Source organism: Dioszegia hungarica (genome assembly GCF_025882075.1).
Source record: "Dioszegia hungarica strain PDD-24b-2 chromosome Unknown MKK02contig_11, whole genome shotgun sequence".
NCBI classification, from domain to species: domain Eukaryota; kingdom Fungi; phylum Basidiomycota; class Tremellomycetes; order Tremellales; family Bulleribasidiaceae; genus Dioszegia; species Dioszegia hungarica.
In genome coordinates this window covers 283,356-304,287 of record NW_026515771.1, presented here as the reverse complement: position 1 = coordinate 304,287, position 20,932 = coordinate 283,356, and the positions used below count along the sequence as shown (strand labels likewise).

Below are 20,932 nucleotides of genomic sequence, written 5' to 3'. Positions count from 1 at the left end.
GGACATGGGGATCAAGGCGACGTCCCGCTCGAGCTCGCCAGTGCCGCTGCGGACTTTTGACCCATGATCTTGGCGGAGATACTGATGATGTTTTGTTTAGCGCGGGAAATCCCGCCGTCCTCTGCGCGCTTGTACAGTTTGAGTGCGTGCTCTAGGCTACCAGCTGCGGGAGTCAGCAGAGGTGCTTCCAGCCGAGTAGCAGGGCGTGACAACGCGGGAAGGAACTTACTTGATTCCAGTACAGCGGCGAGGTTGAAGGCGATCTACCTGCTCAGCTTTGCTCGACGTTTCAGACAAGACGAGACGGGACGCGACATAGCTGACATAGCCTCTGAGGAGGAGGGAGCGAAGAGATGAGAGAGGTTCAGACATACCTCTGGATCATCCGGTGAGAGCTCTAGTGCAGCAGTAAGGTGCTTGACCGCCAGAGCAGGCTGAGGGGGTTTAGACAGGATGTGCGCAGAGGCAAGATCTGAGACTATCAGTACCTTATCCTATCGAGCTTTGATATTCCGCATTGCGAGAGGGTCGGAATGGGAGGGGAGGAAGCCAGGGAAGACTGGGAAGACTGGACTTACTTGTATGAGCGTCCGAAGAGGGAACGTGCTCCAAGGACTTCTCCCATGCTTTGATAGCGGCGGGTGTGTTTTCTGCGGCGTCAGAGCCGGGATCTTGCTCGTCCTGAGCCCAGTATGTAGCCACTATAGATAGTCGAGGATTCACAGAGAAGACGTACTGAGATGATATTCGCATACCTGAAGATCAGCATCTCCCGACCTGTCTTGCGCTCCTTCCCGACCCATGTCCTCTAGATCGCTGCTCCTCTCATTATGAAGACTCACCCCCAGATTGAACCACGCATTCGCCCCCTCGCATACCCCCACACACTCCTCATACAGCCCCCGAGCAGTCTCCACGTCCCCTTCCTCCAGCGCGGCCCCTGCGCGCTGCATCAGCTCGTCCCCCCGTACGAGGGAAGGGTCGGTCGTGCTTCCTGCTGTCGCGTCGGAGGAGGCGAAGCCTGTATGTCAGAAGAATGTCCCTGGGGCGGAAGTTACGCTTCCCATGCAGATTGCTCAGAGCTGAAGGCAACGAACGGATTGATGTTCTCTGGATTTGGGCCGAGAGATGGAGCGATGACCTGCCGGAGCTCGCTCCCGCAATTGCCGCAGCGCGGAGCGGTATTCTGAGCGCCAGAGGGCGAGCTGTGTTGGCTGTGAGCCGGGCAAGCTTGGCTACGTGTCGAGACATGTCGGAGGGAAATGTAGAATAGCTGTTAAAGAAGTGGATGAAGTGTGAAACGGCGATAGATGGTGAAGACTGAGATTTAGGACCCGGAGATCTGCTATCTCGACGAGTTATGGCTATGGAGCAGATCACTGATTGCAGGTACAGTGGTGTAACACCCGACGATCCGCGCCGCTCGTAGATAGCAGCTCAGCTTCACCAGTCCGGTGGCATTGACTCCACAAAAGCATGCATCTCCTACACCCTTACACGATCTATGCGGCCCCAGCCTTCTGCCTATTCCATCGTCAGCTTTGCTCCAACGACAGTCGGAGTTCGGAGTGGCGCAGCTCACATGTGCCAGTGCGCAGCGTAGAAGGGGAGTCCGAAGCCGGTGCATCCGTAGATGATGATCTTGGCAGCGAGCCAGGGCTTGTTGGTTACGTTGGTGGGGAGGGCGCTGGCGTGTGAGCTATGTCCAATGTATAATTTTGGCAGCGATTCGTCCTGTCCTGGTCCCTACGGTCCGTTCCCCCCAATTATGCCGTTCCTCTGAGCTCGCTCTGCGGACGTATCTCCCTCACTCTCGACCCGTGGCCGTGTTCGTTGACGATGCCACCATCCGATCACCGCTGTTCGTTTCTGCCAAACTTACTGGTCCACGACGTTGTCGACGTGCATCGACCGGATCTGCTGCCTGGGCACAGCGACCCGTGCGGCGCGGAGGGAGGCGCGAGCGAGGATGGACATGTTGCGGTATGGGGAGTATAAGAGTAGGTGGGGTTGATGTGCAAGGCAAAGGTCAGTGAGTGAGCGGAAAGAGCCGGGAATGGCTCAGTAGGTCAACCACGTGTTTGTCAGCGGCGATCGCCGTTTTACCCAACTCCACATTCCTCAGCGGCCGGTGCGGCGCGAAGAGGAGAAACATCCTCTGATCATGGTCAATACACAGCTCAACAGATAGTGTACTCTCTCGGTCGTGCTACATCAACACACGTGAAATGTGACGCATCTGCTCGAAATCCAGCACTACAAGCCGTCATGTCAGACCCAGCTCCCACCGCCTCCCCAGCCTCCATAATGCTAGGCAAGGTGTCCCGCCTCAATGGGCCGCAGTACAATGTCGATCCGTCCGAATCAACCCACACCAGCGGCAAGAATCCAGCCACACCAATAGATCCGTTCTTGGTCACCAAGGAGGACCTGAAACCGATGACTCGCTTTCTCAAGGTCACCAAATCCGGGGAGCGCGTACCGGTCACTCTACGGTGGATGCAGTGGGATGTCACTGTCAGTGTACGCCTAGCCATCCCGCCCATAGGAAGCACTACGACCTACCTATACGGAATCGAATATGACGATGCGGCAAGAGGGAAGCACGAGGGGGTGTATGAGGGAAAGCAGCTGTTTGAGCCGCGGCAGAAGGGGAAAGGGGCGGGGGCGTTCCTCCTTAGTCCGAAAGACCTAAGGAGGGGGTCTACGTTCGCCGAGGCGCTATCGGAGCGGTATGGTGTGGACATACCGGGTAGCCCGAGAGTGGTCAAGCCGGCGGAAGGGGAGAAGGCGGTGGTAGGGGAGAAGGGCATCACGTTGGGCTCAACGGGGATCGTTGTTCAGGCGCCAGGGATCGAGGAGGTGCAGAAGCGTCTGGGGAAGCTGGGGAGATTGCAGAGTATAGGGCTGGAAGGGTACAATGTGTGTAAGCTGGGTGGGAACGATGAGACCAAGGCTTTCTTGAGGGAGAACCTGACGTGTGAGTCTTATATGCTCGTGCCGAAGGCTCTATCGCTGATGTGCAGCACTGACGACACTCGACGTGTCCAATAACCTCCTGACGTTCTGGTCAGATGTCGCCGATATAGTCTCTTGTATCCCCTCGTTGCGCAAGATCGTTCTGAAGTGAGTCTCGGCTGGCGTGTTGTGGATCATTTGAGATTCCCACAGCTGACACATCAGCAACTCGCGTATAGAGCGGCTTACCCGACGCCCACATGATCTGGGAAAGGAGGCAGAGATACGCGAAGCGCTAAGGAATATCCGGGAAATGGAGATCTGTAACTCGTACTTGTCCTGGTCCGATGTGAGTTTATCCGGCCTGTCAAACGAGAGGGTTCCCGCTGATGTTTGCAGGTCATGGTCATTGCGCCCTTCCTCCTGCATCTCCAGAGGCTCGACCTGGTCGATAACGCCCCTCTAAGTACACTGGAGCCAATGCGGTCCGATCATGGCGTTCCCGTCCTGCTCGAGCTGAGATACCTGAACCTGTCAGGTTGTGCGATAGCGGATTGGGCAGCTCTCATGGGGAGTTTGATACCGCTCAAGAAGTACGTGTATCATGACTGACTCCCTGTGTCAGGCTGATGAGCTGACCGGGCAGACTCGAGACGCTCGATGTCTCCAACACCCCTCTCCAATACATCCCACCCCCTCCACCATCGCACGCAACCGTCAATTTACCTCATCTCATCCTTCTATCATCTCCGATCCTCGATTGGACCTCCATCGACGCCTTACATCAATGGACAGGCGAAAACCTCACCTCTCTCAAATTCTCCCTCTCTCCTCCGTCCAAGTCCGAACACGACGCACCCGCAGACGATGCTGGTCCAGCACGACGTCTCTCGGGGGACCAAGCGGCGGACCGCTCCATCCTCATCGCCAAGCTCCCAGCACTCGAGATGCTCAACTCTTCGCCGGTCAAGTCGGCGGAAAGGCGCGATGCCGAGATGGGTTATATCAACATGGTGGACCGGCTCGTCGCCGCAGGGAAGGGCAAGAAGGAGGACTGGGCGCGATATGACGAGTTGAAGCGGATACATGGGGTTGATAGCGCGCCGGCGCAGGTAGTAGACCTCAAGAAGAGTCATCTTCGATCAAGGCTCTACGGTGAGCTATATACCCACCCGAAAAGTGCTCAAGACTCACGGAGCAGATCTGTCGGTATTCACTCCGTCCGCGAGAGGAACTTTCGAGCTCGCCACTACCATCTCCGTTCTCCCTGCTTCCCCGATGGCCCTGCTCCGAAAGAAGATACATCGTGCGCTCAAGCTGGATGCTAGCCAGCAAGTGGGGATATGGACTGTCAGTGATAAGTTTGACGAAGGGGTTAGGGGGATGGCGGTTGAGGTGCCGGATGGAGAGACGGTCGGGTGGTGGTTTGGGGACGGGGATGAGATTATTGCGCAGATTTAGGCAGGGGGGCGGGCTAGTGTTGTATTCTTACTATACCTTATGAGTATTGAGTGATGTATGGCAGACGAATGGTGTGAGCAGCTGACACCTGCGTTAATTCGCTGACCAAGAGGATCTCGGTACGCTGATGCATTGATCTGTCTCACATCCCTGAGTTGTAGACCGCGAGCACCGCGTGGAACACACCCCACAGCACCATGTAGGTCTCAGTAGGCAGGTTCTCACGTGCTGGAGTAGGCCAGGATGAGGCACCAATCGCCTAGTTTTGAATCACAAGCCTCTCGATGTATCTTTCGGCGAAAAAGCAAAGCTCCAGATGTTGATTTTCCCTTGGGTGATGATACTGAGGGAGCGACTGGAGAATCGAAACTACAATCGCCAACCTTCGCGGCGCAGTCCACCTAATGCTGCAAAGTAAATTAAGGAGATGTGAGACGTACGCATAAACAAGCTCAGGTGATCAACTGAGAGAACTTTGCATGCAGTAGCGCCGAAGGTGGATGAGAGGCTCATGGCTAGCCAGTACACTGACAAGTCCACTAACCATCCCATCAGGCCTTCCGGATCCAGGGGAACCGGCCAGCAATTCGCGGAATCCGGCTCTTGCCACCATGCGCGGACTTCTGGTACGGGGAGGTTGCGGCCGCCGATGAGTGCGACGGTGTGGTAACGTCCTCATTCACTGGAGCACGGGCGGTCGGGGCAGCGTCTGGCGGCGCTTCGGTGGACGCGGTGCGCCCCGGCGCGGCAAGACGCGCCCGCAAATCCTCTTCGAGCACAAGCGTCACCTTGCGCACTTCCTCGATCAGGTCGATGACGGTGGTCTCTTCATCGCCGGAGCATGATTCGAATGTCAGAAGGTACTCTCCGTCCGGCTGAATGGTGAAATCGGAAGCATCACGCAGACTGTACGAATCAGAAGTGATCTATGACCGCCGCCCATTGTTCAGGTGATGCGGATACGTATATGGGCAACCTTACCGACTGTTTATCGAGGCGTAATCGGTCGCATCGATGCTTCTCGTCCCAGCCTGGAAGCCAAGAAGAGTCAACACGACGAACTCACGGTACAAGCCGTCAGCAGCGCGATCGTACGTCTGACGGGACAGGTGGCCGATGTCGAGATCGAAGATGGTCTTCTACTTGGCAGCACCGGGATGACACAGTCTTGCCATTGCGGCCAGGGCTGCGCTGAGACTGCGTCAGTTGTCATGCGATCAGCACGTTGTAGGGAATGCCTGCAGATCACACGTACGTGTGCAGCTCGGACCCCTTGATGTTCAGTGAAGAAGGCATATTGATCGTAGCAGAAGTGTGTGCTGGGTTGTGGAAAAGGAGTGTGGCATGTACGATTGCAAGTGGGTGGGGGGAACAGCTCGTTCCGCCGGTCCATCAACTCTTGAAGCATCGTGGGCTGCAGGCGCGCCTGGGACTAGATTGCCAGGGGGATCAGGTGAAGGGACCTCCCGAATCGCGTTTCACCCTCTTACAAAGGTCCTGGGATCTGTGGACCAAGCTTACTAGTAGATACGCAAGATCTCCCTCGGCAGGAGGGCCGGCATGGACCAGATCTTGCGCGAAAGGAACGCCTCATCGAGGTGAGAGACCCGGCTTTCACAATGTATGAAACTCTCAACTCGGTAGAGTGACCCACGGCGAGCTGCCCAAAGGGCATACTTGACCTAGATTACGCGATCTATGTCCTTTGCCTTTGTTCTCGGGTATGTTGCTTACATGCTGTGCTACACTGGCAGATAAAGGGAGCATCTCCCCAGCCCCGATGAGGACCTATACAGGACAAATGCCCTACTTCCATCCTCTTCACTTTGCTCTCTTCTGTGTCAATCAGTATCCCTCCTACCCTGCACAGTGTCCGACATTACCACTTTCACGCTGGATGGGGATCATGTTTCCTTGTGAGTACGACTGCTGAGGTATCCCTCAGTCCATGTTGAGCTGTTATTTGTCAGATCCATAGTCCAGTTCGAGGCGATGATTGGTTCCAGCTCCGTTCCGCCACGCCACATCTGCCGAGACCCAACTCCAGTCTCGGCCGAGGATACCGCCGAGGTGAGGAGGACGCAAGAACTCTGCGAATCGTTCCGTGCTCAGCTGCAGGAACAGGAACTCCTGGACTCTGACCATGACGGTATACAAACAAGGCAAGTCTCCGCGTACAGACTGATCGCGAAGCGTATAGTTGACAACGATAGCTTGTGTATGCTCCGCCTCGATGACCCTACCGAGTTCAAGCTGCCTTACCGCTTCGGCTGGAAGTCGGCCGATCCGAAGCACTACAGTGTCAAGCTCTACACCGGCTCAACCAGGGGGGGGAAAAGGTACCATCGTTTACAAGCTCACCGACCCGTCCGGCTGATACCGAATAGATCTGCTGCAAAGGGGGTCCGACCCGCCACAGCACCTCTCTCTCCTGTTCTCGTGATCTTCCCCGTGTACACTAGCCACTGACCGGCTCCGTCTATGCATATCTTACACCTGTTTAGTATCGGGCTGTCACTGGCTAGCCTATTCCGGGAATGTTGCCACTCTGGCTGTGGTCCGCTTTTCTCGATCGGCGATGGCTCAGGCCCCAGTACAGAGCTGTCGATGTGTATCGTATCAAGCCCGTCCTCCAAGCCGTGTGACTTCATTAGGTGCTGTTGAGAATTTGAGATCCTGGGTGTCGCCACTGGGTGGCGAATCCACACGCGTGAGGAAGGAGAAAAGGAATCAGAGGCGTAAGATACGCGCGTCATACATGTGAGCTATGGAATGTCTGCCAATCGTATCTCGTATGTCGGCCACGCGGTATGGGGGCGCCTTAGTCTTACCGAGCAAGACGCGGGCGCAGCCATAAAGGATCCTGCTAACGAGATAGAGCAACGACAACTTATATGATAGCTAGTCCTTGGCGGCGGCGGTGGTGGCGCGAGAAGGTATCTTGCGATCAGGTAGGTGAGCTGTGCGCTCCGAGCCTCCAATGGAAGTGCGCTGCCGATGAGCGATATGAGCGCAAGTGCTGCAGCTTCGCGAAGCCGCCACCCAGCGCCCCGCGGCCGCCACTAACAACCGCCACGTGTATGTGATCTGAAACATCGGCGATGCCCAAGGCCGAAGCGTTACTCCAGCTGTTGCTCTGACAGTGCTATGGTGCGTTGCACCTCTGCTCACAGAATACAAGATGCCCATCAGCAGTGATCCCGAGGAGTCCGTTCCGCCAGTATCATCGTCTGCCGCCATCAGTCCGACGAGCTCGACTCCAGCCCTCTCCGCGGCATCCCGGACGAAGCTGCAAGGTCGGCGCTACCTTTCCCCTGAGAGCCCTCTACGGTCTCTGGACGCCTCGCCCAGCAGTGCCGAGATCGAGGGCTCTTGGTCAAGCAGGCTACCGCCGGCTCCACCCACACCGGCCGGCTGGTATGCCCATGACAATGGGATGGAATTGAGCGAGAAGGCCAAAGGAAAGCGGCCAGTGCGGGGTGATTCCCTCAACACAGTGTCTTCGGGCTCTTCAGGGAGCACTGAGGAAGAGGATGACTTTGATGCGGCGACTATAAGAGCGGGATCGACAGAGACGGTCTATGCGGGAGGGCAGGTCAGGGCGAAACAAAGGAAGGGGCGGAATGTGACGGTCATGTTTGCCAATGCTGGTGAAGGGGAGGGAGGGAATTTGGAGCTGTGGGTGGAAGATGGGGAGAATGTAGCCAGTGTCAAGGACCAGGTGAGTATCCACCACGTGTGAAAGCTGGATGACACCCAGAGAGGGTCAAAGCTAATTCGCTTAGATCCGACACCTCCGTCCAACCCTTTTGCCCAACTCCCTCAAGCTCATCCATGCCGGCCGACTCCTCACAGACGGTATCCTTCTCGTACCTTGCCTTCGATCGCTGGAAGAGCGCGTCCGGCGCCAGGCAAGCGGGATGGGCGGGGACGTGGAGGAGGTGCTAAAGGATGTAGGGCTTGCAGAGGGCGAGGACGATGCTGCAGAGACTGGAAGGGGGCGGAAAGACAGAGAAGAAGCGAAGGTGTTTTTGCATTGTACAGTCGGGCCGAAGGAGGGCGAGGCGGAGCGGAGAGCTGAGGAGGATGAGGTGAGCTTCAAATCCGTGGAAGCCTGCTCGGAAGGGAGGCGGATTCTGAGCTGACTGTCTAGCCGAGTGCACCGAGGAGAAGAGGATTTGACGTGCTTCTAGATGCGGGGTTGTCCCAAGCGGATGTAGCGCAAATGAGGAGGCAATTCTACGAGAGTCGAGGCGAAGAGGTACCGGAGGGCCTTGAGAGGGGTGATGTTGGTGAGTACAGCTGCAAGGAGGAGCTTGTTGGTATGTGCTGATCTGGCAGATGACGAGCACGCCCGAGCTCTCGAGGAGCAATGGATCGAAGGAGACCTAACGGCGGATACAGCAACAAGTAGGCTCTCGCCTCTCGGTTCCAAGTCAGGTAGTACACCATAAGCTAATCTCGCAGCCTCATCGGATGGGATGTACAGCTCCATCATGAACGGCCTTCTCACCGGCTTCTTCTACCCCATCCTCCCGGTCTTCTTCTTCCGCGAAGTACCCCTCCCAAACTTCTTTGATGCCGAGGCCGAAGCTCGCGGCGAGACCGTGCCCTCTAGCGTGGCTGAGGGCAGCATCGGGAATGGGCTGGGAGAGGTTGAGGTGCATTCTATGATCACGCAGCGGGTGCAAGTGAGTCTTGGGTCATCAGATCAGTTGGTTCAGCAGGGCATAGCTGATCAGTCAGATTGGAGTCCTGCTCGGTATGGCCATCAATTTCGCCTTTGGCGCTTTGCGCTTCGTAAATTAATCGGAAGTCTGCGTCAAGGCGGTCGCAATAGCTCGTACAGACAACGTCGTACAGCTTGTATCAGTATGTTGTATACCTGCCGAGCGACTCTTGCATGAGAAGCACGACTCCCCGGACGCCATCCGATGTCAGCATGTCACGCCACGCTAGGGTAACGCTGCCATAATTCTTACCCGAAGCGGCTAAAAAACCGCGTGAACCTTAACGTGCAAGGTGAAACGCGTCCATTTGAACGGCAAAAGAGAGCGCGACGGGAAAAAGCTTGGCCTGGCGCGGGGAGATTGTAAGACCCTCCTGATAACAATCTCTCCGTCTCCCTCCCCTTCAGCTTCGCACTCCTACTCCTCACTCCCGATTGTGTATATAGATTAGCGACCAACTCCCCCACACTCTTTACACCCTCCCTTCACTCCCCTCTTCCCACCTCTTTGACTCATCTCAAAATGCGCGGCGAATACTGCGTGTACGGCGCGACCCTCCTCTCCCTCTTCTCAGCGATCATGTTGGTCTTTGCCAACATCTCGCAGCTCAGCCCTGGAGCCGTCACTTCGGGCCTCTTCTTTGCCGAGGTGAACTGCAAGGGCCTGGGGACCGCCTACGACGTCGCTGGCGGCGGTTCGGGCGGTTTGACGACTGGTGACCCCAAGGCAGCCCTTGGCCAGGGTATCGGTAGCAGGCAATACTACAGATACGGTGTTTACGGTACGTCCCAGCATTTCCACCCATAGCAAGCGGCAGCTGAGACTATAGGTGCATGTGGTTATCTCCCGAACGGCGGAACCTGCAACGCGACCTCGTTTGGATACCCCTTTGACCCATCCGGACAGATCGGAGCCGATATCACCACCGACCGCGGGATGCGAGGTACCCTCTTTGGTCTCCTCGGCGGTGACCAGGCTATCACCGACAGTGTCTACAACATGACCCTTTCGCGCGCTGCCAACCTCCTTATCTTCGTATGTTCCCTCAATGCACGAGGTAGGGTTTGAGCTGACCTTTATAGCTCGGTACGGTCATGTGCGGTATCGCATTGGTCGTCGGGATCTTCAAGACCCGGATAACCTTCCTGGTGGCCACCATCATGTCGGGCGGGAGTGCTCTGTTCCTCATGGTGTAAGTCCTGCCATCTCCTTTTTGAGCTCGACTGATAAGCCAGCGGTGCCGCCATGTGGTCAGCGATCGTTGCCCGGAACGCACCCATCGCCACCCGGATGTTGACCGAGACCAACACTGTCGGCGTGACCGTCACCGCCGGTGCAGCCTTGTGTAAGTCTCCCTCCTTCTCTTGTCTTGGGCTCGTTGCTGATAGGCAGACTTGGTATGGGTCGGATTCGTCTCGCAGACACTATCGGTCATCCCCTACGTCATCTCCTTCCTCACTTTCAGGCGCCAGAACGGCAAGGCGTACGAATAGATGTGAGAAGTCTGGGCTGGACCCGGTTCTCTCGGGCGGCATGGACGCGGGATGGGGTGGAGTTGAGAGTGTTGTCGGGGCGTGGACTTGAGGCTTGTGCTTTATCTCGTTGGTATCCTCTTTCATCTGGGCTTGAATGCAATTCTTTGCAGTGGACACTACTCAGGTGCGCAGTACCAGGCCTCACTCCACCTACTTCCCGCTTTCCCAATCATACGGCAGCGCATACGATAGTTGCCTAATGGCTACATGATCCGCGACCGAACAAGGTGGCAGGCAGCTGACTGTAAATGTTTTAAGACTAAGAGCTACTTGCACTTCGACTAATGACCTCGTTGACTACTCCCCGCCTCCATATCCTGCTTGACAGCGAAACCTAAACCGGCAACTGCGTAGATCATCCTTCAACTTCTCGCCTTTCTGCTTACCATAACCTAGAAACCGCTTTACTCTCTAAACGCTCGCATTCGACTCGTCATGGCCATGATCAGAGGCGAGGACGGGATGGACCCGAATCGCAAACGTCCCGTTACAGCGCTACCTCAAAAGCTTGAAGGGAGGAGCACGAGCCAGAGTGAAGCTTCCTTGAACGATGCGGTCAGTCCTCTCTATGCTGCCTGCCAGCTCGCGCTAATGTCATGTAGGTCAGCCCTGCCAGTCAACCTACTTCTGCGCCTTGGGCCAAGGGCTGTGTCACCGTATCGTCCGTCGTCGTGCCAGGTGCTTCGTCCGATCAAGTCCGAATGGCAAACGACGGAGCTTTCGACTCGCCTTTGTCAGCGAGTGTGCCGAGAATACCTGCCAAGCCAGCACCTTTACGGGCTCGTCCAGTCAGGATCGACATCCTCGCGGGGTTAACAGGGGTACCAGGGGATTCAGCGGCACTTGACCGAATCATCTCGGACCAAAAAGCGGACCCGTATGCCTCACCCCCTTCCCGCCTCCAACCTCTTCCTCGAAGCCTTCTGCGCAGGAGCACCGTCCGCAAACTGCCGATGAGCCCTTCAGGTAACTCCGAAGGCAGCTCAATTGGCATCGACACGGCGGCCGTCGCGGATGTCGAGGTTGAGGGTAAAGGCGAGGATGAGGACGCGATGGGTGTGGGCGGCCGAACTGGTACCGAGGTGTCGAGTGGCAGCGGGGAAAGGATGGAGATCGCGCACGAGGGGAGACTGGGAGTAGCAGCGGCGCCTAAGGGTGTTGGAACGAGGGAGGGGTCGGAGAGCGACGAGGCAGCCGATAGGGAAGAAGTTGGCCTGCTTCGAGATGATCGTGCGGATGGTGAATTACTCGTCCTTTGTTGAAGACTCAGCTGACATGCTAGGTGTGTTCGAGGTCGGAGCGGACTCGGAGAAGGAATCTAACGCCAATGGTGAGTTCAACTACAGTGGTCAGTTGTCCACTCTGCCTCGGCTAACAACCAGAGCCGACCTCGCCCGCCGCGCGCCGGACCCGCTCATTCCTCGCTTCCCCACTCTTCCCCCACCCCTCTCGGTCGTCAGCCAGCCACGGAGCTCCCAGCCTCCGCTGAATCCGCATCCGTCCAGCTCCGGAGACGCAAGGCCCCCCACACCGCCGTGTGGTCGTCTAGCGACGTAGGAGAATGCCCGACCGCGCCCATCTCAGACGATCGCAAGGCAGATGTTGAGGAGGGAGAGCGCCCAGACTCTCCTCGGCGTCCTTGTCTTGACGAGCCGATCGTCAAGGTCTACACCATGAGGCGTTCTGGAGATGAGGCTTCGGGAATGACAGTCCCGAGGATCCTGGAAAGGCCGGAAGCAGCGAGGGGGAACTTGCCAGTCTGATCGACTCGGAAGGAGTCTCAGGAGATGGCGAGGGGAGCGAGGGATGGGCTGGTGGGGACATCTCAATGAGCGATGAAGCTGGTGCGAAGACGAAGGGAGGTGCAAGAGGGTATAGAGGGAGAAGGCTATCAGGAAGAGGAGGCGCAAGGATGGCAGCTAGCTATGATGAATATACTGACTAGGAGCTACATGCACATTTGGACGATGGCCACTATTGACTGAGACTGACTACTCCCTCCCTACCTCCAAGCGCCTAGGCCAAGTCCTGCTTGAGGACGTACCTGTAGCGCACGTGGTTCTCCTTCACCCCCTCGATCGCCTTGCCCGCCTGGCTCATGGGAAGAATTTGGTCGATGACCGGCCTAACATTCTTCTGTGCAGCCAACTTGAGCATTTCATTGCTTCAATGTCAGCCCAACCCTGCTTATTCACCCAAGGAACACTCACCACTCGACCTTGGAACCAATGTGGGTCGTCCCGATGGCGCTGGCGTTGCTAGCCATGATCTGGGGCTGGAGACCCTCCCACTCCTTGTCCGGAAGACCGACGCTGACCATCTTGGCTTCGACCTTGAGCATAGAGAGGAAGTCACTGATAGGAAGGTTGTGGACATCCGCCGCGGAGAGCTGCGAGGTCAGCTTGTGTGCAAAAACATATAACGAATCGTAATCTGTGAACTTGTACTTACAATGAAGTCGAGCTTGTCAAAGTAGGGCTTGGCGAAGTCCTTTTCGCCGGACAATACGAACTCGTCCGCGCCGAGCTTGAGCGCATCGTCCTTCTTGTTGGCGGAGTGGGAGAAGACGATGACCTTGGCGCCCATGGCGTGTGCGAACTGGATGGCAAGGTCTGGTGAGTCAGTCTGGCACAACGTGTGGAGCGAGCGGCAGGAACTTACGGCCCAATCCACCGATACCAACGATACCGACAGTCTGATCTTTAGCGCCCGTAAATCGCACGCGGGGGAAATGGATGGCTCACCTTGCCCGGTCCGGTACCGTTGCGCTTCAAAGGCGAGTAGACGGTGAGACCAGCGCACATAAGCGGGCCGGCCTCCTCCGACTTGATCTCCTCGGGGATCTGATACATCAGAACTCATTCCCAAGCCTGTGCCCCACTTGTCTGTACGTACAGCAAAGACGAAGCGGTCGTGCGTGCGAATAACGGACGAGTAGCCCCCCTGGGCCATCACGCCATCAGGGAAGGGAGCGTTGTAGGTGCTACAGAGTCAGCTTGGCCAGACATCACATGGGACCCATATAGCTCACTCGACCTGCTCCGGGCAGTAGTTCTCATTGTCGGCTTTGCACCTGTCGCACTCGAGACAGGCGTACACCTGCGCTCCGACACCGACACGCTGGCCGACCTTGAACTCCTTCACTTCATCACCGACATGAGTGACCTTGCCGACGATCTCGTGGCCGGGAACGACCCAGTCAGTGGAGAGGGGGCCCCAGCCGCCTGTGATCGTATGAACATCCGAACCCTAAGCCTCAGCCTTGATTCCACAGCGCAGAAGGAGAGAAAACTTACGCAGACACCGCAGAACTCGATGTCGAGAGTAACGTCGTGCGGGCCAGCAGTCTTAAGCTTGAACTCCTGGACCGAGAAGTCGGTGTACTTCTTGGTGTCTGCTCTGTCAGCTTCTGTTCCTCTCCTCGACAGTCACGCCAGACTCACCGGAGATACCATAGCCGCGAGCAGTAGTAGGGGCAGACATTTTGTTTGTAGTTTGGTTGATTTAGCTGGTGAGATGAAGAAGTGCTTGGAGAAGGGATACGATGGGAGGCAGGGGGGCACCCGCTGTCTCCTGTTTGCCTAAATCCACCTCCGAGAGCTATGACGTCGGCCCTTTCCAACGGCTAGGCTCGGAGACTTTTCCTCCTTGCTGACCTTGGCCCTTTGAGTGGCCGGTGCCACTGCCCGGTGGAGGTCAGCAGCTAGGTCAGCCTGAGGCCTCGGCACGCGTTGACGAGGCGGAGTGGAGGCTGATGACGTTGCTTCCGATCCAATGACCGCATTCCGCGTGCCTGATGACTATGGGCCGAAATCGGCCGAGGATTCCCACAAATCGGTCGACCAGGCTGTGAGAACGCGGAACGTGCTCCTAGCAGAGCAGCTGCAGAGCGGTTCCGTCAGCCCTTTCAAGAGCAGAGCTTCTCTTACAAGCAGCATAGACCATCTACAACCAACTACAACCCGTAGAAGAAAACCGAGAACGATACCCAAAATCAGATATGCCTGCCTCCCCTTGCCTTCCCCTGCCTTGACCCGCCTCGATCTTCCCGCCTAACTCCACAACGCCATCCCATCCAGCCCCGCATCCTGCCCGAACCCCTCATCCAAGAAACTAAAGAAATCAAAGTTTTGCGCACTATCCACCTGGACCCCATGCTGCGCCTGCGCCTGAAGCGCCTGTGCCGCCGCCTCTGACGCCTCTTGCCCATCCATCGCGCCGAGCAGGATCCCCAGATCGCCCAATGTGTCCATCTCTCCACTCCCAGTGTTATTGCCATTGCCGTTCAGGCCATAGTCAACACTGCTGCTCAGCTGGCCCTGCCTCGTGCCCTCGACACCTGCGAGACTCTGCTCGATGGTCGGGCAGTCGGTATACCCCGCCCTGACCTGCGCAGCGAGCGAGTATGGCCGGATGCCATTCCCAAAGCCGGATGAAGGACCGCTGTTGATGAGATTGGCAGTATTGACGCCTGGGTTGGCGTGCTGATTGTACAGCGTAGCCATAGAGCTGCGGACTTCGGCGGACACCGCGCGTGTCTTGGCGCCGTTTGTGTAGTCCGAAGCCTTCTGATGGGTCGCCATGGGGTTGACGAAAAGGTTGTCGAGAAGGGATAGCTCATATGGGAGCGTGACGGAAGGAAGGGGGGCGAGGTAGTCGGAGTTGGGAAGGGGGTCGTCACGGGATGACGATACCGGTGCTGCTCGAGAGAGATTGCGCAAGGTCGCAGCGGCAGAAACGGTGGCCGAGCGGGAAGCGGACGGAGCGGCGAGCTGTTCGAGGATCGCCTGGGAGAGGGTGCGCATAGTGTCGTGGCATGCTCCAGCGGAGGGTACTCGAGCTATATTGTCAGCTGGTGACGTCGCTCATCCTGGCCCACTCAACTTACGAGAGAGATACTCCAGCGTGGACAAGCACGACTCCACATCCAACATCGCCTCCTCCAGAGTCGGAACCCCTTCTCCCCCACCCATAGTGTGCAGGTTCAAAAAGGCGTACAAAAAGGACAACCCAGCCATGAATGAGAAGTGACTCTGTTGATCAGCTTGGACCCCATATTTTCCGAGGGGAGGATAGCTTACCGTCATCCACAACCACGAGATCCGGTTGTTGAGCTGCATCCTGCGATAGATCCGGATGATATAGCTAGAACTCGCCAGTACCGCCGAGAGCGCCTTCCGATCCGGACGAGGGTTTCCCGAACTTGGCCGGTACAAAAGGAGAGTGGAGTCTGCCCTGTCAGCACCCACTTTCGCCATACACCAAGAAAGGGACGTACTGTGGAAGCTAATCGCATACCCCTCAGCGCTCATTGTCCCCCTCGGATCCGGCGCCGCCGCCAGCCAAGCCTTGAGCCTGTCGTAGCAATCATCAAACCATTCCTGCGTAGGTACCTGGTCGATCCCGTGGGTACCGTACGTATTGGTGAGGATTTCAGACTGGAGCTGCCGGATCTTGATGGTGTGGATGAAGTTGGCTTTGTAGGCGCAGGCATCGCCTGTTGGGGGTCCAAAGTGGTTCGAGTGGATATCAACGTCGTGCAGAGCAGATGGGAGCTAATAGTCAGCTATCGCATCACAGCTCTCACGGGGCGGCTAGCTTACAGGGACATTGATAAACCCATCGGGGATACTAGGCGGCCGACCCAAAGACTGACTCAAGAGCCGATCCATCTTGTACGCGACCCAGAACAGCCTTCGGCGCATATCAATCTCGAGCGCGTCGAGTTGCTCGATCTGCGCATTGTGCTCGTTGTGGTAGCCCATGTCGACGCAGGTTCGGGTGGCGAGACCGACCAGGTACCATATTGAGCCTTTTTCGGGGTTGAGAAGGGAGTACCAGATGAGCAGGAGGATCGCTTGGAGGCCGACTAGGATGTAAGCTCGGCACGTGTCCCACATTCCAGGACTTTCCAGCTCACCGTAAGATCCCTCGTCGAAGACCGCATCAAGATGCTTCATCGCCTCAGCGTGGAAGGCTTCAGAGCAGGCCCGGAGCTCGTCTGGCGGATCGACAAATCGAGCAGAAGCCATTGTACTCAGAGCTGCAAGTCAGCAAAGTCCACAAAAGCTCCTGTTGCTCTAGCTCACCCAGCACCATCATCACGACAAACACATCGCTCTCCTCCACGTCGTTCCCCTCTCGAATCTTGGTCAACTGCCTTCCCAAGGTAGGAATATGGACGATCGGTGCAGTCACCCCCACAAAGTCGACATACGCCGCCACGAGCCGCTCCACCGCCGGTTGCGGCGGCAGAGGCGGTATAGCAAACTGCCTGACCTTGCCCTTTCCGCTGCCTGGAGCTTGCGCCGAAGCCGGTCTCTGCGGCGCCATATTACTTAAACGCGAGCCGGTACTCCCCGACCGCTGAGGAGCGTGGAAGCGGTCCGGACTCCCGTGACCATACTCGCCTTCATGGCCCGAGTGCACCGACCCCTTGTCCGAGTGGGATCCGAACGGTCCCGACACGTTGAAGGCTGCGTTGGCATTGGTTTGGTTGATGGCATGCCCAGTGCGAAGGGCAGCGTCATGTACCATCCGCGTCAAGCTGTGATTCTTGGGGTTCATGGCGCTGCTGAGGCTGGGCGAGCGGTCTCCGCCATGTGAGAACTCCGAGTGACGCCTTTGATGTACGCTCGACGAGGGGGAGAAGGAGGATCGAAGGGCAGGGTCAATGTCGGATGATAGAGCCGGGTCTATCGCGAGGCTGAGTGATTCGCGTCGCTGGGACGCCTCGAACGCGTTTAGGGTTGCGGGTGGATGGGAAGGAAGGGGAAAGGTCATGACACCGGGGTCGGGGTGGCCGGACCGAAGCGCCGCGACTTGAGCACGGAGCTGGATTACTTCTTGTTCGAGTGTGTGGAGATGGCTACATGTCAGCGACACCCTCTCCCGGACTGCAGAACTCACTTTCTAGAAATGTTGGTCTTTGATATCGCGTCAAACCCAATACATTCCACCTTGGCCCTCTCGCACGCCGAGCACCTCGGTAGCAGCCCATCGCACTTCTGCTTTCTCGTCCGACACCGCGTACAGGATGAGATGGCTCTTGCTACCTTGTACGACCCCTGGTCGACCGAGGCTGTCGCAGCAGCAGCCGAGGGGCTGGCTTCTCGGTCGGCATAGTCGGCGAGAGACCGCGGAGGGGATGCAGCTTTCCGCTTGTTGGAGCCTTTGGAGCCACGGCTGGACGCTGGCGGGCGCTGGGGGATGGCAGGGGTCTGGAAGGTAGGTGGAGACGAAGGGGAAGGGGGAGGGTAGGGGGTGTAGGAGGTGGGACCCTCGGACGTTCTCCGGTCGGCCGGCATGATTCCGGTGGGAGATTTTGACCAGTTCCTGTCTCTAGGATATCTGATCTGCGTCCTACCTCTGATCGGGTTAAAGAACTACAGTCTGCGCTCTATCGAGCGCGGTTTGAAGTGGAGAGCAGAGGCTCGAGAGGCAATTGCGAGCAAACTGAGGTTACGGCATCCGACGGAGATACGCGATGCCGGGCTTATCCGAACGTGGCACCGCGATCTGGCTGGGCGTTTGGCTGGTGGAGAGGTGGCTGTACGAGTACTTACATGTTCAGGGGTCAGCAGCCACTTGCAGGTTGCTACTGGTCAGGGGACATAGCAGGAGAGCAACTGTAGGTATAGGCCTGCCTAGGGAAGATATTCACCCCCGTTTGCTTGGTAACCCGTTGGTCACCCCCCCCCCCACCGCAACCCATGACCGTGACTCAGCGAGACCCATACGGAAAGCTACCTCAGGCCTCAGGCCTCATGCTGTCATCGAGGCATCGAGACCCACCATGATGCATGATGGACTCCGAGCTCGTCAGCGACGCCCAAGATATCTAAAGTCCTGCTTACCATTTCAGCTGCCAGGCTCTCAATCGCACGTTACGCCGGAAGTGGTCACGTCACTGTGACTGAGTATCGTAAGTTACCGTATCCTGTGACATCAGGTTGCGAGCTCGCGAGATCCGACCAATCAGATTTGAGCCGAATGTCAGCTGAGATCGGACCTCCACAGGACCTGTCCACCCTCGCCTACAAAAGCTTACCAGATCTTTCTCTTGTTCCTCCTTCCATATTTCATCCTCACAATCACTTCACACCCTCTCTCCACCCCCAACTCACCTCCACATACACAACACACCATGTCTGCCTGCTCCGGAAACCCCCAGAACTGCAACTTCTGCGGCGTGAGTTCCATCACCTCTCCCTCGCTCCCAGCCTTGTTATCTGGTGATAGAGGCCTAGCTGATGCCTGCAGACCACCCCCTCGGCTTGTGCCAAGGATGAGGTCGCTGGCTGCACTGCCAACCCCGCTTCTTGCGGTGTGTGCAAGGACCAGGGCTGCGTCGCTACCGAGTGCACTGGGTGAGTTTGCCTCACACTCTCTTCACTTAGGGACTACCGCTGATCGCACCTTCTTCTTCCTTGCCTTCCTCTCGTATACCTCGCTCCGATATCAACATAATCACTCTTTTACATCACCACCGTCCACTAAGCAGAAATGTCGCCACCTGCAAGGCTTGCTCCGGCAACTACCAGTCCTGCCGCAAGGCCCAGATCTCGGCCGTCGAGGGTGTCGAGCGCGTCGAGAAGGCTCCTATGGCCTAGATACTCTGGGTCTGCGTAGTGCATTGTAGTACAGTCAAGTCTCGTCAACATGTATGTATCGACTAGCTCAACTACTGGGATTGCTACACGGGACGCAGGCCCCCTTTCGAACCCCGACCGGTTTGGCCTCCACCCCCTGCTTCCACTCCGCCTACAAACAGCACCGACTGATGCTGCAGGTAGTCAGCCCGTCTTGGCAGCGTACGCAACGGCTAAGCATCGCCAGACTGGTAATCTCTGCTCGATCAAGCTCCTCCGGCCTGCCATCCACCGGGATAGCACCTCTGATCCATATCCTCCTCTTCTTCGCCTTAGCTTCCCCCGTTTGGTACTCCATTCCGGCTCCCATTTGCTCCCTTCTCCTGACCGCCCATCCGATCCCCCCAAATCGCCTCCTGCCTGAATATCCTCACGGCCTCCCTCGCGCTCGGCTCCCCTACTCCCCAGTCCGCGCCCGCATCACTCAGCGCCTCGACCACCTCCTTCTCCCCCTTGAATATAGCGCCGGCGAGGGGGGACTGTTGTCTGTCGTTAAGACTGTTTGGGTCGGCGCCGTGTGAGAGGAGAAGGCGGAGGAGGGGGAGACGGCCGTGATATGCCGCGAGCATGACCTGGGGGTCAGTGCCTGGCTTAGGTGGAAGTAGCATGTCAAAAGCGGTATGGAGCCGGCAGATGATGCTGTGCTCCTCCCGTAATGTAAAGGTGGTCGTAAAGATGAGGTAGATCGCCATATTCGAACCAGATCATAGGCTTGTATCGAAGGACTCACCAGAGAATCTCCCTTATCGTTTCGCATATCCTTCATCCCCGAGTTGTAAGCAAGCACCTCCTCAAATAGCGCAACGTCTCCCTGCCGTGCACCCTCAAATAGCCGCGTTGCGAGGGCGATCGCCGCCGGCGGTAATGTAGAGACGGATGGAGATGGATCTGACGAAGACAAAGGCTGAGCGTGGGCTGTACCGTTTGGACCAGAAGCTGCTCCATTCAGCTGAGGTGCGGGGTGTGATAATGATGGTCGTGGAGGTGATGACATGTCGGGAAGTATTGAGAAATGGGGTGAGCTATATTGGGGTTTATGGTCAATCGGCTTAGATGAGGAAGACGAGGGCATCACCTCGCACCCTTGCTTGCACCACGCGCAAGATCGTCTCGCGATGAGCGGTTACGGCACGCGCTTGGCCGAGGCGCCGAGTGGCGACGGCGCGGTGGAGGTGGTCCAGGAGTAACAGGACCTGCGTCGCGCCTGCTTGTACTAGCCAGCTCAGCAGCGATATGGGAAGCAGCTGGGAGATCTGGGGCAGCGAGGGGAAGTTTCACAGGTTACAGAGTCGGAGCTTCCGTGTCACGTAGCGAGTAAAGCTCTACAGCAATGTACAGTAGAGGCCTAGAGCTAGGCTGAGCCCTTATGGCGCCTTAGACCACACGTCCACCACCGGTTCGTCTGGGTTATGGGAAGTCACAATGGAGGTCGAAACGCTGGACTGCTCGTCTGATCGAATATATTAGTATCAGGGTGGCTGAGTTCGGATCTGGCATCGGAAAGGCCAAGCACTGAACCGTGTCTGAGCCCCCTGATGATGTCGGTATCGACCGAGATCCTCAAAAGAGGCCCAAACGGCGGAGCATCCCCCGCGAG

The 20,932-nt window shown here is 57.1% G+C and overlaps 11 protein-coding genes across 11 annotated transcripts; 6 read left to right on the top strand and 5 right to left on the bottom strand.

Moving 5' to 3' along the window:
* Positions 1-11: 11 nt before the first annotated feature.
* Positions 12-1,251, bottom strand: MKK02DRAFT_37555 (uncharacterized protein; the record flags this gene model as incomplete). Its single annotated transcript, XM_053089699.1, has 7 exons — positions 12-163; positions 230-263; positions 375-472; positions 579-701; positions 737-755; positions 843-1,021; positions 1,098-1,251. 7 exons carry the CDS (start codon positions 1,249-1,251, stop codon positions 12-14), a joined length of 759 nt encoding a protein of 252 aa, XP_052944455.1.
* Positions 1,252-1,502: 251 nt separating this feature from the next.
* On the bottom strand, positions 1,503-1,977 carry MKK02DRAFT_37554 (uncharacterized protein; the record flags this gene model as incomplete). Its single annotated transcript, XM_053089698.1, has 3 exons — positions 1,503-1,524; positions 1,583-1,687; positions 1,883-1,977. 3 exons carry the CDS (start codon positions 1,975-1,977, stop codon positions 1,503-1,505), a joined length of 222 nt encoding a protein of 73 aa, XP_052944454.1.
* Positions 1,978-2,499: 522 nt separating this feature from the next.
* MKK02DRAFT_16196 (uncharacterized protein) lies at positions 2,500-4,419 on the top strand (the record flags this gene model as incomplete). Its single annotated transcript, XM_053085593.1, has 6 exons — positions 2,500-2,980; positions 3,027-3,126; positions 3,184-3,307; positions 3,358-3,551; positions 3,605-4,113; positions 4,190-4,419. The coding sequence occupies 6 exons, from the start codon at positions 2,500-2,502 to the stop codon at positions 4,417-4,419; spliced, it is 1,638 nt and encodes a 545-aa protein (XP_052944453.1).
* A 953-nt stretch (positions 4,420-5,372) lies between these two features.
* Positions 5,373-6,888, top strand: MKK02DRAFT_27840 (uncharacterized protein; the record flags this gene model as incomplete). The annotated part of the gene is made up of 5 exons (XM_053087413.1): positions 5,373-5,620; positions 5,683-5,777; positions 5,856-6,017; positions 6,174-6,335; positions 6,365-6,888. 5 exons carry the CDS (start codon positions 5,373-5,375, stop codon positions 6,886-6,888), a joined length of 1,191 nt encoding a protein of 396 aa, XP_052944452.1.
* Positions 6,889-8,032: 1,144 nt separating this feature from the next.
* Positions 8,033-9,011, top strand: MKK02DRAFT_10368 (uncharacterized protein; the record flags this gene model as incomplete). Its single annotated transcript, XM_053085501.1, has 6 exons — positions 8,033-8,140; positions 8,205-8,351; positions 8,409-8,525; positions 8,573-8,711; positions 8,761-8,829; positions 8,887-9,011. Coding segments are annotated over 6 exons (705 nt in total), but the record flags the coding sequence as incomplete, so codon positions are not given.
* Positions 9,012-9,671: 660 nt separating this feature from the next.
* Positions 9,672-10,642, top strand: MKK02DRAFT_37550 (actin cortical patch SUR7/pH-response regulator pali; the record flags this gene model as incomplete). Its single annotated transcript, XM_053089697.1, has 5 exons — positions 9,672-9,930; positions 9,979-10,184; positions 10,232-10,341; positions 10,385-10,494; positions 10,542-10,642. The coding sequence occupies 5 exons, from the start codon at positions 9,672-9,674 to the stop codon at positions 10,640-10,642; spliced, it is 786 nt and encodes a 261-aa protein (XP_052944450.1).
* A 477-nt stretch (positions 10,643-11,119) lies between these two features.
* Positions 11,120-12,173, top strand: MKK02DRAFT_37549 (uncharacterized protein; the record flags this gene model as incomplete). The annotated part of the gene is made up of 4 exons (XM_053089696.1): positions 11,120-11,239; positions 11,287-11,923; positions 11,967-12,014; positions 12,067-12,173. The coding sequence occupies 4 exons, from the start codon at positions 11,120-11,122 to the stop codon at positions 12,171-12,173; spliced, it is 912 nt and encodes a 303-aa protein (XP_052944449.1).
* A 527-nt stretch (positions 12,174-12,700) lies between these two features.
* MKK02DRAFT_34258 (chaperonin 10-like protein) lies at positions 12,701-14,167 on the bottom strand (the record flags this gene model as incomplete). Its single annotated transcript, XM_053088883.1, has 9 exons — positions 12,701-12,848; positions 12,895-13,073; positions 13,136-13,296; positions 13,346-13,379; positions 13,429-13,527; positions 13,580-13,667; positions 13,716-13,933; positions 13,981-14,078; positions 14,128-14,167. 9 exons carry the CDS (start codon positions 14,165-14,167, stop codon positions 12,701-12,703), a joined length of 1,065 nt encoding a protein of 354 aa, XP_052944448.1.
* Positions 14,168-14,736: 569 nt separating this feature from the next.
* On the bottom strand, positions 14,737-17,991 carry MKK02DRAFT_16160 (fungal-specific transcription factor domain-containing protein; the record flags this gene model as incomplete). Its single annotated transcript, XM_053085586.1, has 9 exons — positions 14,737-15,524; positions 15,573-15,717; positions 15,766-15,914; positions 15,963-16,239; positions 16,288-16,553; positions 16,605-16,727; positions 16,774-17,416; positions 17,471-17,552; positions 17,594-17,991. The coding sequence occupies 9 exons, from the start codon at positions 17,989-17,991 to the stop codon at positions 14,737-14,739; spliced, it is 2,871 nt and encodes a 956-aa protein (XP_052944447.1).
* Positions 17,992-18,830: 839 nt separating this feature from the next.
* MKK02DRAFT_16022 (uncharacterized protein) lies at positions 18,831-19,296 on the top strand (the record flags this gene model as incomplete). The annotated part of the gene is made up of 3 exons (XM_053085567.1): positions 18,831-18,875; positions 18,947-19,053; positions 19,188-19,296. The coding sequence occupies 3 exons, from the start codon at positions 18,831-18,833 to the stop codon at positions 19,294-19,296; spliced, it is 261 nt and encodes an 86-aa protein (XP_052944446.1).
* Positions 19,297-19,607: 311 nt separating this feature from the next.
* Positions 19,608-20,329, bottom strand: MKK02DRAFT_16262 (uncharacterized protein; the record flags this gene model as incomplete). Its single annotated transcript, XM_053085601.1, has 2 exons — positions 19,608-19,907; positions 20,066-20,329. 2 exons carry the CDS (start codon positions 20,327-20,329, stop codon positions 19,608-19,610), a joined length of 564 nt encoding a protein of 187 aa, XP_052944445.1.
* Positions 20,330-20,932: the final 603 nt, after the last annotated feature.